Here is a 14,631-nt window from a genome sequence, read left to right as displayed (position 1 = left end):
TTCCTTCCCCTGGCAACAAATTATCTCATCTCAGTGGTGGGAATGCCTTCCAGCATTTTGAGGCAGCCATTAAAGCAGGCAAAATCTGCACTTGGAGCAGCCACCTCTGTGTTTGGAGCACACACCGGCTTTCCATGACACACTCAGAGGAACATTTAGGTTTAATTAAATTGAATTTTTTCTCAGTTTACATAATAATTTATACAATAGCAGCAAGCCCCCAAAATATGCACAAAAAATAACCAACGTAGGATTATGTACAGAAACGGTGACCTAACATGGTGACATATTTTGCACCAACAAGCTAGCTGCAGCACAAAATTGATAATAGTGCAAGTGTGCCAATTCATGTGCACGCACACACACATTCAAAGCTTGTCACACTATAACCTCGTTGGAACGTAATAGCTGCCAGGAACGCAGCTAACTACGCACTGAACGTAAACGTAGTATGCATTAACCACCAAGTACATAAGCAGGCGCAGGGTTCCCCTGCAAAAGGGGGGGTTAAAGGTTCTTCACAGTGCCACCCTCCCTATAATGTCAATGTATGGGGCTGGCTACTGCTTCTCCCCTTTCTATCATGTCATTGAATAAGGATGACTATGCGCCCCCCTGTCGCACCTCCTCTTTATTCTATAAATGTAGGAGGATGATACTGCACTCCCCTTGCCCTCCTTCCCTACATGTCAATGTATGGGGCTTACTTTGCACGCCCCTCCTTATTATGTCAATGCCTGAGGGTGATGTTGCTCCCCCCTACACTCCCCCCTATCATGCCAATGTATAGGGCTGACTTTGTGCCCCCCGTTTGCCCCCCCCCCATGCGCTCGCCTATGATGAAGAACCAATTTGCAGTTCCTTACGTGTACCATCACCAATGAAATTAGTACACTGCCTTAGTAAATATTGCCAAAAGTACCCACCACAAAGCCACTAAAAAAATTTTTTTTTTGCCAATGTTTAGAAACTATTGGCACTCTCGCACGACAGTCCGATGGCACGTGGTGGCGACATAAAAGAACATTTCGAAACTACTGTGGAGTCCGGGATACGCAGCCAATGAAGCGACTGACATAGCGACGAAACGAACATAATAATCGGCTCTTTGCAATAAATGTGTACCGTGATATACCACAAGCGAAAACTGACGACAGTTTTTTTGAGGTGCGATACCGTCGCAGGCAGCCTATCGTTTACTGGCTAGTTGCATGCAGTGCTTCGCTTACTTGCGCAAACACAGTGTTGAGCAGCTTGCTTCAGACCGTGCACAGATGCAGCGAGAAACCTGAGTTGCAATAACGCGACGATGCGAGCTTTCTGCACGCGATGCTCTAGCGGTCCTGGCAGCAGAAGGAGGCACATTTGGGCTGTCGCCTCATGAAAGCATGCGCTACGCTTGCTGTCTCGGTGCCCGCAATCCTCAACATTCAACTTCGCAACAGCGAGCTGCTTTCGTTTCTACGAGGCGGTGCACGCTGAACATGGTTCCGCACAATGATTGAGGCGGCAGCGATTGGCGCCTCAGCGCTCACAGGTAGCCACCGGCTATTAAAAGCGTGCAGTAGGCTTAAGGGGAGAGGTGGCGTAGAAAAAAAAACTGTTTTGCTTGATAACCTAGAGCAATGAAATTTGATATACATACTAATAAGCATCTTAAAGAGGGTAATATGCAATTTCATTATTATACCTCGAGTAGTTCTCAAGTTACATCATGCTACATGGTTCGATTTTTATGGTCTGCTCGTGAAAAACCTAGCGCTGTAACAAAACATGCCAGAAAGCTCCAAATGGTGTTGATTGTTACTCAAAAGAAGACTATTGGGTATGAAATTTCAGGATTTTTTTTTTATCAGTTCTCTCCTTTTTTTTTATAGAGATCACTGTGGCTGCCTGCACACATTGTCAGAAACAAAGTCATATACAAGTCATCTTCTAGAAAAAAAGCTGGGCTATAAACAAGAGTTCAAAGATTGTCAGACCCTCAAGAAATGTTTTGAGATTCAAGAAAAACAACTTCATCAAAATCAGTCCAGTCGTTCCAGTGCTACATTTTCCACAAGCAATGCGCAATGTCAGAAACACACTTGTGAGAAAATGCCTGTCGAAGTTTTCGACAGGCTTTTTCTGGCGAACTTTCCTGTTTCTGGTTGGACATTGATGAAAATTGGCACAGACACTAAGAATGGCTTCACAGGCGATACCTGAATACTTGATGAGAGACAAGTTATTTTTTCATTGAACCTCGTGGAGGGGCTGGAGGATTTATAAAATGACAAAAATAGTTGGTAATTACTGTATGCACAGCCAAATGTATGCTAAAGAGGGCTCCTGCATTTCCGAAATAATTTTTTAGCAAGATTAAAACTTGTAGTTAACGTTTTCTTCAGCGACACTGCAATGAGCACACTTGAACTACAAACAAGAAGCCCTACAAAAAATTATTTAGGAGGAAATATGAAAAACTAAGACAGCAGCCCCCTGAAGCACGGTTCAAGGAGCGTGAAAAAACAAACGAAATGAAAATCTGTGAAGTGGTTTCCAAGATATCTGCTTCACGTGCTGTGCATAATGCAGAAAAACACTATTGAGAAAACTGTGTTTAAAGTTTCAACTTCTCTTTTCGTCTCTAAAGCGCCTAAAAATTGTGATCTCTTGTTTGTCTTGCGCTATTTGACTTCTCAAGCATGTGGCCTGAGAAGTCAGTGTTTGTATACCTGGAAATACTTCGGCAGATCCTTGAGGTCATTTTTCTTGTAGAAGCGCTTGGGGTCGAGAACATGCCTCATGCGGAGAACCTCTAGATCATGCTTCAGCTCATCGGTCATCTCCGGCGCAGGCAAGCCAAACCAGCCAGGACCCTTTGTTTTGCTGCGCTCCTCCTGCAAGAGCAGAAATGAAGATTTGTTGTTGAAACTAAGTGAGAGAAAAGTAGCATTATGTTGTTTTCTTTTCTCCCAAATGTCCAGCTACATGAAAGGTGAATGATGTACAGTGGCTGCGAAACTCATGGGATACAACATGAAACTTCAACTTTACAAGAAGATATATTTTCAATGACGCATAAATGTTAACATGAGCTTCTTGCGCATAAAACGTTCTCACCGAAGTATGCAGATTGAGAAACATAAGACATTTTATTAGGTAGCAGCAAAATAGCCAGAGCTGGCATCATCAACATTATTGTGACATGCCAACACGGAGCAATTATCTAATACAGAGCGACAATAAGGCAGAGGATTACAACATGCTCATAAAAGATAAGAGTGCTATGTGTGCTTCTTCAGACTGTGCTCATGTGTGATAGTCACAGTGATATCAAATAGCAGAAATTCAGTGACTCAATGTACTATCAGACAAGATAAAACATTAATCTTCTGGTACTGCAACTAAATCTCACTTGCAGAAGCAAGTATGTACTATCGTAAAATTAGTTAACCTATTTTGATGCTTTGAAAATAATTCAGGTTTGACAGCAGGCATTTAGAATCAGAACGAAGATGGCTTTTTTTAGGTCAATTTAACGAGATACGCTCATCACTAGAAGAAAGTTCATGGTACCAATGAGTGAAGATAGGTTATAGTGCATAAGGCAGGCATAAACTGTGACTAGCAGCTTACCAAGATCCCTAAAAAAAAAAAAAAACAGCACAGTACAATTGAATTCTCCTACTTCTAACATATGATGCAAAAACTCAAGAGAAAGTTTTGGAGCTGCGTTGAGAGCAATGAAACGAAAAATTCAAGGAGATGGTAAAAACGCAGCAAGTCAGAGAATGAACAGTGATTGTAATATTCTAGTTGACATTACCAGAGGAAAAACAAGGAGTGGTAAGTTGAGATCATTGTGGCCTGCAAGAGACATGAAATAAGCTATTGCTGATTTCTATAGTATTGTGAACCTTTGTTGATCACAAAGAGAAAGAGGGAGAGAAAAGCTTAAAATTTTAGTTCAGTATTTTCCTGAGTGACTATTCAGCTATTGTTTCATTTGACACACTGTATATAAAACTGATTGCATTGGTCCCTACAAGGCCTGAACAGTAAATGAATAGCCAGAATCAATTATACTAATGTAACAATCATAATAAACAATCACTAAACAGTGAATAATTTACCAGGGGTGCACTAATATTCAAATGTTCTAATACTTTAAAAATAATGTTCGCCATTCGATTCGATTCACACTGGAATTTTACTGGAATTTTCACTACTTGAACAATTTGAAGTTCCCAAAGACAAATATAGCTAACATCCAATTGAAAGTGACTCCTTAAGATCTTTAACCCTTTACTGTTGGATGTCGTGAGTTCGCGACATACTGAAAAACTTCGAGCAAGTAAGTCGTGCAAGCGTGCCACCTTTAATGCTGGCTGTCAAGTACTCAAGGGGCATGTAGCTATAAAGATGAAAAATTTTACATCGTCTCTTCTAAAATATTTTGAGCTAGAACTAATTATTTTGAAGCTGATGGCGGAGAGCACGAAACACGTGCAAGAGCTCTCATTTCTTCATTTTTTCTCGCCTTGGTGATGTGTGTTCTATCTTCAATAGTTTTGTTTATTTTGTGTGTGCACTCAAGAGATCGCACACATGTTACATAGTTCTGAAGTACGTTTTTTGTTGCAATGTCCTTGTTTCTGTAACATATTGAGAATTCGTGACATACACAAAAGTAGGCATTAAAATTGCATTTCAGATAGTTTATAACTGCAGAATCATTTAAAGGTTGCTATTTGAAACTGGAAAATAAATAGGATTTTTATTTTTCTCAGAAGTTTCGCAATCCAAGCATTAAAGGGTTAAATATGCTTCATGTCACCACATCGTCGTATTGCGGCAAAGCTGCCTTTCAGGCGCCACAGTCAAACTTTTCAGAAAAGTACAATTGTCTGATTAGAAGTGACCCCTTAAAATTTTTAAATTCTTCACCTGATTGCACTTTCATGCTGCAGCCAAGCTGCCTTTCAGGCTTTGCTACAGTCACAAATGTATTGACTCAAGAAAATGCTGGTTTGAACACGGAGATGATAGATGTGACAGAGGTCACATCTATCATCTCAACTCTGAAAGAACAGGCACAACACTCTTCAGTGCGTTGGATTAAATTGGAATGATGATGTCAACCACCACATTATGCTCTCCACACAGTGGCCTAAAGTCCACCAATCCTGCATCTCTTGTCGGCGCATGGTGCATAGTGATGATCGTACCTTCGCTTCCAAGGCTCAATACTGGTAAATGACATAGGGCCACGAGGTTTGTGAATGTCAAAGGGTTACTGACACAAAAACTTTGGCCTGGCATTTTGCTGCTGCAATGTGTTGCTGGCGGCCTATCAGTCATGAAATGACACATCGTTTGCTGCAGCATGCGACAGATAATTAAAGAACCATCATTATCGACCACTTTCAGTTTCCATTTGAGAGAGCCCCAGAAGCCGGATGCAACTATCGCCACTTAACGTGTGCCGCTCTTGAACACGTGAGCAGACAGAACTATGACACACTTCCACACAGTCCGCATCAAGAATTACTTTCGAATGTGAAACGGGTCTGCAGTATCACCAAACACAAAACTTTCAAAGCATGCGCCATGGCCACGGACTTACAACCAGCCGCCGAGAAGTATAGACTGCGAGAACAAAAGCGGCAAAGAAAAAATGGCAGCTACAGTTTCATCACAACTTGTTTCATTGACTGCAGCATGGTGACGGAAGAGAATTAGGGGGTACCCAAAGGGTCCCGTTCGAGGGCGTCAATGACACAATGAAGTCGAGGGCTCACACAATCTTCAAAATTGACTTAAAATGCCTTCCAAGCTATATTCTCTGTTGATATTTTGCAGATGATATAGGAATGTTCACGGAAATCCACCCTAGAGGCTATCTCGGCTGCAAAATTTTGTGTCATTACGCCTTTAAGGACCTGAAATTTGAGATATGAAAAATTGGACGCCCAAGATTTTTAGCATCCAAAATTTTAAATCTTTGTGTTGACTTCTACGAGGCAGATATGGAACTCCTAACTCGAAGGGAGCACAACCTTGTCTGCTACATCCATTGGGCTTCCAAAGTTGCAAGAGGAGGAGAGGCTGAGAAAATAGCATGGTTGCCTTTTACATGTGAAGTGTTGTCAGCAACACTTTCGTTGTACTAAATTATATAATTAAATACTACTCAGCCTCTGCATTGCTTCATTTTTAATAAGGCTATGAAACACCGTACTGCCAGCGCTTTGTCAACCTAGCGAAAAGAAACACTTTAATGTTGCTACATCTCATAGGAATATGCTTCCCAACTTTTTTTTCCCCGCAATTTCACTTCCAACTATTCAAAAAATATTCATGTTTGCTTCACACCCAAACATTTGCTGCATGCACAGCTCTGCAAGTTACTTTATAGTTATAAAGGAAGATGAAATGTGTAGCTTGCATGAAGAGTGCATGAAAAAAAAAAGGAGAAACCTAGGTTTTACATACTCTAAAAATGATGAAAGTTCCCAATTGAATGCTAGGAAAACTCGGGAGCATCTACATATGATTTCTACATAAAGCTGCTGGTGAAAAATAAAAAAGCATGCATTTTTTTCAGTTGTACCACAAATAAAAGAATGTTGATACATATATAGTAGGCATCACAATGAACACAGCAGCCCTGCTATCTCGCTTGGCTTGACTCACATGTGCTGCGAATCTGGTACCTAACGTGAAGGTGCGATGACAAATAACCTTGAACAGTTATTGTGGCTTGGTTTCTGAAAGCTGGAGTGTACTCTTCAGCCTAGAGCAGGTGCATAGTTACTGCATTTAGCAGAAATGTGGCTGTTCATAGCAGGCTTGTGTTGTGCCGCTACCTCGCCAGCCCCTACCACTTACACCAGTCGTGAACTAGTCCTTCTATGCTTCTCGGAGACTGCAAAGCAACTTCCTGAGTGGGATGAACGAGAGAAACGATGAAGCCCTGCGCACATACAGTGCCTTCCTACTCCACGCCACGCTGATCTTGTCAGGTCGCCCTTACCCAGCCCTGGTGCAACAGATGCATTCAGCAAACCACCGACTCCCCAATGGGGTTACCAGAGCGGTTATTTACAAACCTCGTGGCCCTACGTCATTTACCAGTATTGAGCCTTGGAAGCGAAGGTACGATCATCACTATGCACCATGCGCCGACAAGAGATGCAGGATTGGTGGACTTTAGGCCACTGTGTGGAGAGCATAATGTGGTGGTTGACATCATCATTCCAATTTAATCCAACGCACTGAAGAGTGTTGTGCCTGTTCCTTGAGAGTTGAGATGATGATGATGATGTTTGATGTTTTATGGCGCAAGGGCCATTTCACGGCCAAAAAGCGCCAGTTCATCTTACTAAAAACATGGACAATGATTGTGATAAGCGGCTGTATAAGGGCCATAAAATTCCTCGCGGTAAGGCGGGTAAAAACATACAAGTAATAAAATCATGACCATGTCGTGAAAGGTGTGTGTGGTGTGAATAGATGACAAAAGTTGGTGATAATAAAAGACGATGGTGAATATGTATGGCATTAGCACAAGTGCCTCACTCGTTTATACCCTTGCGTCCAAGGGCCATGAGGCAAGTGCTTTCTTGTGTAACCACCGCAGCAAAAACCTCTCTGGAGAGGTCATGCTACGGGATGCCCGGGTATATGATATGAAAACTATGAATTCCTTTAAAAAATGCTAACAATGATTTGTGATTAAAAAGCGGTTCCCTACCGACGAACATTGCAGGGTGTAAAGGTATATGTTGTCGGTAGGGTAATGGAAAGTGTTGTTTTCTTACAGTGTCCAATTGTTTGCACTCAATTAAAATGTGAAGGACTGTCAATACTTCACCACATCTGTCACACAATGGTGGATCGCCACCGGACAAAAGGTGTGTGTGTGTCGTGTATGTGTGTCCTATCCTGAGTCTCGTTAGTATTACCCCTGTATGACGCGATTTCGATACGGGCAGCCAATGACCAAGGTGTGGCTTAATAACGTGTAGTTTGTTTTGTGTGTGTGTATCCCACTTGCTCTGCCAGTATACTCTGAGGTTTCGTTTGAGAGACGGCTTAAGATCAAGGGCCGGGATCGATATGGGTGTAGGGGCAGTGCTTTTGTGGACGGATGCAGCGAGCTGATCCGCCCTCACGTTGCCTTGAATCTCACGGTGCCCTGGCACCCAGCACACTACAACATGTTGTTTGAGTGTGTAGAGTGTGCATAAAATGGAGTAAAGTGAGACAAGGACTGGGTTTTCGTGTTTTTTAAGAGTGTGCAGAGCCATTACTACACTGAGGGAGTCTGTATAAATTACTGCTTTTTGTATTTGTAATTGCTTGATGTGTTTAGCCGCCACAAGTATCGCATAGGCTTCCGCTGTGAAGATACTTGTGCCTGGATGTAGAGGGCCAGCATCCGAAAAGGATGGGCCGACAGCAGCATAGGACACAGAGGAGTTAGACTTGGAGGCATCTGTAAAGAACTCAGGACGAGTGTATTTGTGTTGAAGTTCCAGGAAGTATGTTCGGATATGGGCAATAGGCGCATGTTTTGTAACTTCTAGAAAAGACACATCGCAGTCTATAGTCTGCCACTGCCACGGTGGCGGGTATGCTACAGGAGCCATTAAACTGTATTCGAGTGACACTCCAGTGTCCTCAGCTAGACCCTTCAGGCGAACTGAGAAGGGCTGCCTCATTGAAGGCCTGTTTTAAAAAAGAATGGAGCTCGACAGGTCATTAATAGTAGAGTATGAGGGATGCCTCTTGTCTGCTTTCACCTTAAGGAAATATACAAAGGACATGTAGGTTCTTTGCAGATGAAGCGACCACTCATTTGACTCAACGTAAAGGCTTTCTACGGGGCTGGTGCGAAAAGCACCCGTAGAAAGGTGGATGCCCGAATGGTGCACGGGATCCAGCATCTTCAAAGCACTTTGAGTCGCAGACTGATAAACAATGGCCCCATAATCTAAGCGGGTGCGAATAAGGCTTCTATATAGGTTTATGAGACATTGCCTGTCACTACCCCACCTAGTATGTGACAACACTTTTAAAATATTCATGGCTTTTAAACATTTTGTTTTTAGATACTTGATGTGCGGTACGAAGGTCAACTTGTTGTCCAAGATTAATCCTAAGAATTTATGCTCCGTATTAACAGACAGACGTTGACCGTTCAGTTCAATGTCGGGTTCTGAGTGCATGCCTCTCTTTCTGGAGAACAGGACACACGTGCTTTTTTGTGGGTTCAGTCGGAATCCATTTTCCTCTGCCCATTTGGAAAGCTTGTTTAAACCTAACTGAACCTGCCGCTCACACATTGCCAGATTGCAAGACCTAAAGCCAAGCTGGACGTCATCGACATATGTACAATAAAACATATTGCGAGGGATGGTCAAGCGCAAGGAATTCATTTTTATGAGAAAAAGTGTGCAGCTAAGTACACCACCTTGTGGCACGCCTGTTTCCTGGACAAATGTTTGGGAAAGAACCGTGCCAACTCGGACACGGAATGTCCGGTTTGACAGGTAACTTTTGATTATGTGAAACATTCTTCCGCCCACGCCAAGGTGGGATAGGTCTCTTAGAATTCCAAAACGCCATGTTGTATCATAAGCCTTTTCGATATCGAGGAACACAGAGAGAAAATATTGTTTATGGACGAAGGCGTCTCTGATCTGTGCCTCGATACGAACAAGGTGGTCTGTCGTGGATCTACTCTCTCGAAACCCGCACTGAAATGGGTCGAGCAGATTGTTTGTTTCAAGAAAGTGTACAAGTCGGCAGTTTATCATTTTTTTGAAGATTTTGCACAAGCAGCTTGTAAGTGCAATAGGCCTGTAACTCGAAGCTAAAGAAGGGTCCTTGCCCTCTTTCAAAATGGGAATAACAATAGCCTCTTTCCAGGAGGTAGGAATAGTGCCAGAAGACCAAATAGCATTGTACAAACAAAGTAAGGTTTTTCGGGTTTCGTTTGGTAGGTTTTTTAACATTTCATACATCACACGGTCAGAACCTGGGGCAGAAGTACTGCAGGAGTTTAGAGATGTTTGGAGCTCAGCTAGACTGAAAGCTTGGTTATATGCCTCGTATCTAGTGGATTTGCGTTCGAGTTTTTGCTTTTCTATTCTTGTTCTGTATTTTTAGAAAGTGTCAGTATAGTGGCACGAGCTGGATACCTGTTCGAAGTGTGCACCGAGGAAGTTTGCCTGATCTTCCAAGGTATCACCCTGAGTGTTTACGAGGGGAAGTGTGTGTACTTGTTTTCCTGCTATCCTACCGACCATGTTCCAGACTTTAGCCTCCAGTGTGTATGAATTAACCCCTGATAAAAACTTCTGCCAGCTTTCTCTTCTGGCCTGCCGACGCGTTCTCCTGCCTTGAGACTTCATTTTCTTGAAGGTTTCAAGATTTTCGGCTGTCGGTGAGTTCCGAAGCAGCCTCAAAGCTCTGTTTTGCTGTTTGCGCGCGTTTCGGCATTCAGAGTTCCACCATGGCACATGTCGTTTTCCAGGGTGTCCATTTGTTTGTGGGATGCATTTTGTTGCAGCATCAATCAAAAACGCTGTGAAGTAGTTCACAGCAACATCAATGTTCAAAGTACAGATGTCATTCCAACCTAGACGAGCGATAGTATAAAACTGTTCCCAGTCGGCTCTGTTTGTTAGCCACTTGAGAACACGTGGTGGGCACTCGGTTACTGTAGTTGTGCTCAAAACTACGGGGAAGTGGTCACTTCCGTACAGATTACTGACGACATTCCACTGGAGTAGAGCCACAAGAGATGGAGATGCTATGCTTAGGTCTATGGAGGAGTAGGTGTTATTAGCGAGATTATAATAGGTTGGTTCTTTTCGATTCAGGAGACACGCGCTCGACGAGAGAAGGAACTGTTCGATCAGTCGACCTCGCGCGTCATACCGAGAATCACCCCATAGCCTGCTATGCGCATTAAAGTCTCCAAGGAGAACATAAGGCTCCGGAAGTTCATCAATTAGAGAGTGTAAATCACGTTTTTGTAGCTGATAGCTAGGAGGAATGTAAATAGTGCAGATTGTGATCAGTTTATCAAAAAGAACTGCTCGAACAGCCACTGCCTCAAGGGATGTTCGGAGTTGTATGTGTGTGCATGATATTCCTTGATTCACTATGATGGCAACACCTTCGGATGATGTCATGGCATCAACACGGTCCTTTCGGAAAATAACGTATTTACGAAGAAAGTTTGTGTGTTTTGAATTAAGGTGTGTTTCTTGTACACACAGCACTTTTGGTGAGTGTTCGTGTAAGAGTTCTTGGATGTCGTCAAGGTTTCTGAGAAGGCCCCTGACGTTCCATTGTATAATTTGAGTGTTCATAGTGAATGTAAAATAATACTGTGTGTACGAAAAGCGAGTGGCTGTTTAGACGGGGAGTTTGAGTTCACTTAACAGGGCCGTCACCAGGCCCTGTTATTTGCTTTTTTGTTTTCTTGGCGCGCTCCAAGGAGCCACGCCGCTCTTTCGGCACCAAGGGTGCCGACGTATCCATTGCCTCCTCGGAGGCACTGGATGCCCGCACGTGCGGGCTGTTAGTTCGGATTTTGGGCCTCGCCTGGTGAGGGGAGGCCTTGAGGCCAGAAGACTCTGGAGTCTCCGGTCTCTCTTCGGGAGTAGGCGGTGTAGCCTGGGCTACAGCCGCCTTGGGGGCAGGTGCCACAGCCGACGGCTCGCTCTGCGCGGGTCGAAGGGGTGGCGAGGGCTGGTGCGGCGGTGCCCCCTGACGCGCCGCATCAGCGTATGTAGGTCCATAGAATGGAGCGACTTTTCCCCGTGCTTCCTTAAACGTAATGTTCTCCTTCACCTTCAATGTAATTATTTCTTTTTCTTTTTTCCAGTATGTGCAGAAGCGTGAATATGCGGCATGGTTTCCTTCGCAGTTTACACAGTGTGGCGGTTCTTTGCAGTTCTCAGACACGTGGCCTAGGACTCCACATTGTGCACAAGTCTGGCAACCACGACAGGTTTTAGAGCCATGGCCATACTTCTGGCATTGAAAGCAACGACGAGGGTTTGGTATATACGGCCTGATAGATGTCTTTGTGTACCCTGTTTGAATGGAATCTGGTAGTTTACTGGATGCAAACGTGAGTATCAAGTGTTTCGTTGGTATTTCCTTATTGTCTCTTCTGATGATAATTCTCTGTACATTATTTACATTTTGGCTCTTCCACCCTTCCAAAAGTTCAGTCTCGGTGAGCTCAAGTAAGTCTGCATCAGATACCACTCCGCGAGTGATGTTCATGGATCGGTGTGGTGTTACGGTGATCGGTACGTCACCAAACGTTGAGAGGCTGTTTAGCTTTACAAATTGTGCTTTGTCCCGAATTTTAGAAGAAGGTCTCCGCTCGCCATTTTGGTTACTTTGTATCCAGCCCCGAGAGTTTCCGTAAGACACCTGGCAACTACGAAAGTAGATACGGTCCTGGCTTGCTTTCCGGTTTTTTCGCAGTGAATGACGTGGAAGTGGGGAAAAGTTTCTATTGGCTGGTTGAAGAGATTTATGTCGTCGGTGCGTACCCGCTTTAGGCCGGTACGATCAGGTAGCAGAGGGAATGCGCCATGCATGCCGGTCTTATGTTTGTTCAGCAGCGTTGGCGGCCACCCACCACGGAGCCCAACAAGGGGACGCTGCAAGTTTACAGGTGCTGAAAGCATGCAGACGTCAGCCGTACAACACTGCCATAACCCAATGCGCCTAGACCAAGGTAGGCTATTTGCACAGGGTTAACCCTTGCCGCCAGGAAAATTGGAAGTAAACAGAAGAGAGTAGAAGACAGGACAGATAGATAGTGAGAGATAAAGACGAAGATATAGGCAGAGAGAGATAGGAAAAGGCAACTGCCGATTTCCCCTGGGTGGGTCAGCCCAGGGGTGCCGTCTACGTGAAGCCGGGGCCAAAGAGGTGTGTTGCCTCTGCCAGGGGGCCTTAAAGGTCCAATCACCCAGCGTCAGCTCAACCCCCAGGATCCCCTTTTCCCCGGACACGGCAAAGCCACGCACTGCTAGGCGTGGGAGGGAGTCGAAACTCCCCCGTTAGCTCGGGTCCTTGGTGTCGCTACACACCAAACGCCTACTTGCGCAGGCGCCCCTGCGGGGTTTCAGAGTTGAGACCCTCAACACGTAAATACTTTATATAAATTATTTTCTGTTTTCCAACTCATCCTCATAACTCCGCCAAGCCCAACACACCCACGTGTTCGCACCGGCCACACAACCCCATTCCTAACCGTGGGGGAAGTGGTAAAATGCTGCGACATCCCATACCTAACCGTGATGGCAACGGTGGGATCAGCCAGCGTCAGCCACCCTGATGTGGGATGTGGTGAGTGCTTGAAGATTACCTCCAGTATCGTCGAATCCAGCTATAACAAAGTGGGCTACAATGCAATTTCCAACACAACGATTTCAGATTCCCCGCCCACCGCTCATAAGAAACAATGTGAAAAATGACTCGTCACTGCGAATACTTTTCCTGGATACTTTTGCTTCAACCAAGTTATCGCCAGTACTACTGCAAAAGAAAACGAAGCTTGCATAGGATTGCTGCTAAATTCTGCTATTAACTTGGCCATTTCCTCCTTGGCTTGTGACATCCAGAGCGCACGGCCGCATCGCAACACCCAAGTCTTGATCGGAGACACACTTTCTGCCACACCTTACACGCATTCTGGTAAATTTTTTGCCATTGAGATGCTCGTCGACTAATCGCCCATCCACTATGATGCAGCCGGTGGGTCTGATGCACATGCGGGCCGCGTCATAATGACGATCTTCAAGAACTCCGGCTGTATGCTTTTAATGTCACCCTCAAGACAAAACTACCGCTCATTGTCACTAGCCCTGCAATCATGAATGGCATCTAGGGCATTATGAAAGCGCATGTGTGGCCAGCACGCACCTAGTTCTAGCCTAACTACATTCTGCTGCAACTGCTGAGAACACAAATGTGGGCGTGTCAATGTCACCATGGGCACGCACCTAGTTCTAGCCTAACTACATTCTGCTGCAACTGCTGAGAACACAAATGTGGGCGTGTCGATGTCACCATGGGCGACTGCAAAAGTACGCACGCATCTAATGCACACTGACTTAACCCATTACTGCTTGCCTCAATGCCGCGGACAAAGCCACGTCGATGCAAATAAATATATCAATGATGCCGTTCTTTCTGTTGTTCACTAACGGCTATGATAGTGTGGAGCTTCGGCGCTTTCAGTTGCAGTTTTCAGTAGGCCTGTAGCGAAGCTTTGGCACGCTCGATCGCGGCGCTGTGCATTCGACACTGTCCAAGAGTCTTCGTATGCACATACTTTCTTGTATAACACGCCTTTGCATATAACCAGCGCCCCCTACTGCAATGCGGTGAAGAAAAAAAAGGTAACCCCGTATTGATGAAATGCCACCTTCCTTGCATTATCGTGAAGGTATGCCGTGAAGCCGACTTGTGGACCAAGACTTGTATAACTCGCACCCCTACTTTATCTCCAAGTTTTCTGTACTTTTTGATAGTATTATACGCGTTAAAATACGTTCCCTCTGTGTGATGCCAGATGCCTGAGTTAGCGAGAGTTCAGTG

At 44.5% G+C, this 14,631-nt stretch overlaps 1 protein-coding gene across 2 annotated transcripts in view; it reads right to left on the bottom strand.

Annotated features, from left to right (window-relative positions):
- LOC119161945 (deoxynucleotidyltransferase terminal-interacting protein 2) overlaps positions 1–14,631 on the bottom strand; it is a 54,926-nt gene that overhangs the window by 23,100 nt on the left and 17,195 nt on the right. For both annotated transcript variants that reach the window (XM_037414439.2, XM_075879979.1), the window contains exon 5: positions 2,718–2,882. In XM_037414439.2, coding sequence (XP_037270336.2) covers positions 2,718–2,882 — 165 coding nt within the window. The remainder of the gene's footprint in view (positions 1–2,717; positions 2,883–14,631) is intronic.

This window comes from Rhipicephalus microplus, chromosome X (assembly GCF_043290135.1).
Source record: "Rhipicephalus microplus isolate Deutch F79 chromosome X, USDA_Rmic, whole genome shotgun sequence".
Classification (NCBI taxonomy): Eukaryota; Metazoa; Arthropoda; class Arachnida; order Ixodida; family Ixodidae; genus Rhipicephalus; species Rhipicephalus microplus.
Note: the sequence above shows the minus strand (reverse complement) of the source record. Positions and strands in the feature narration are given on the sequence as shown.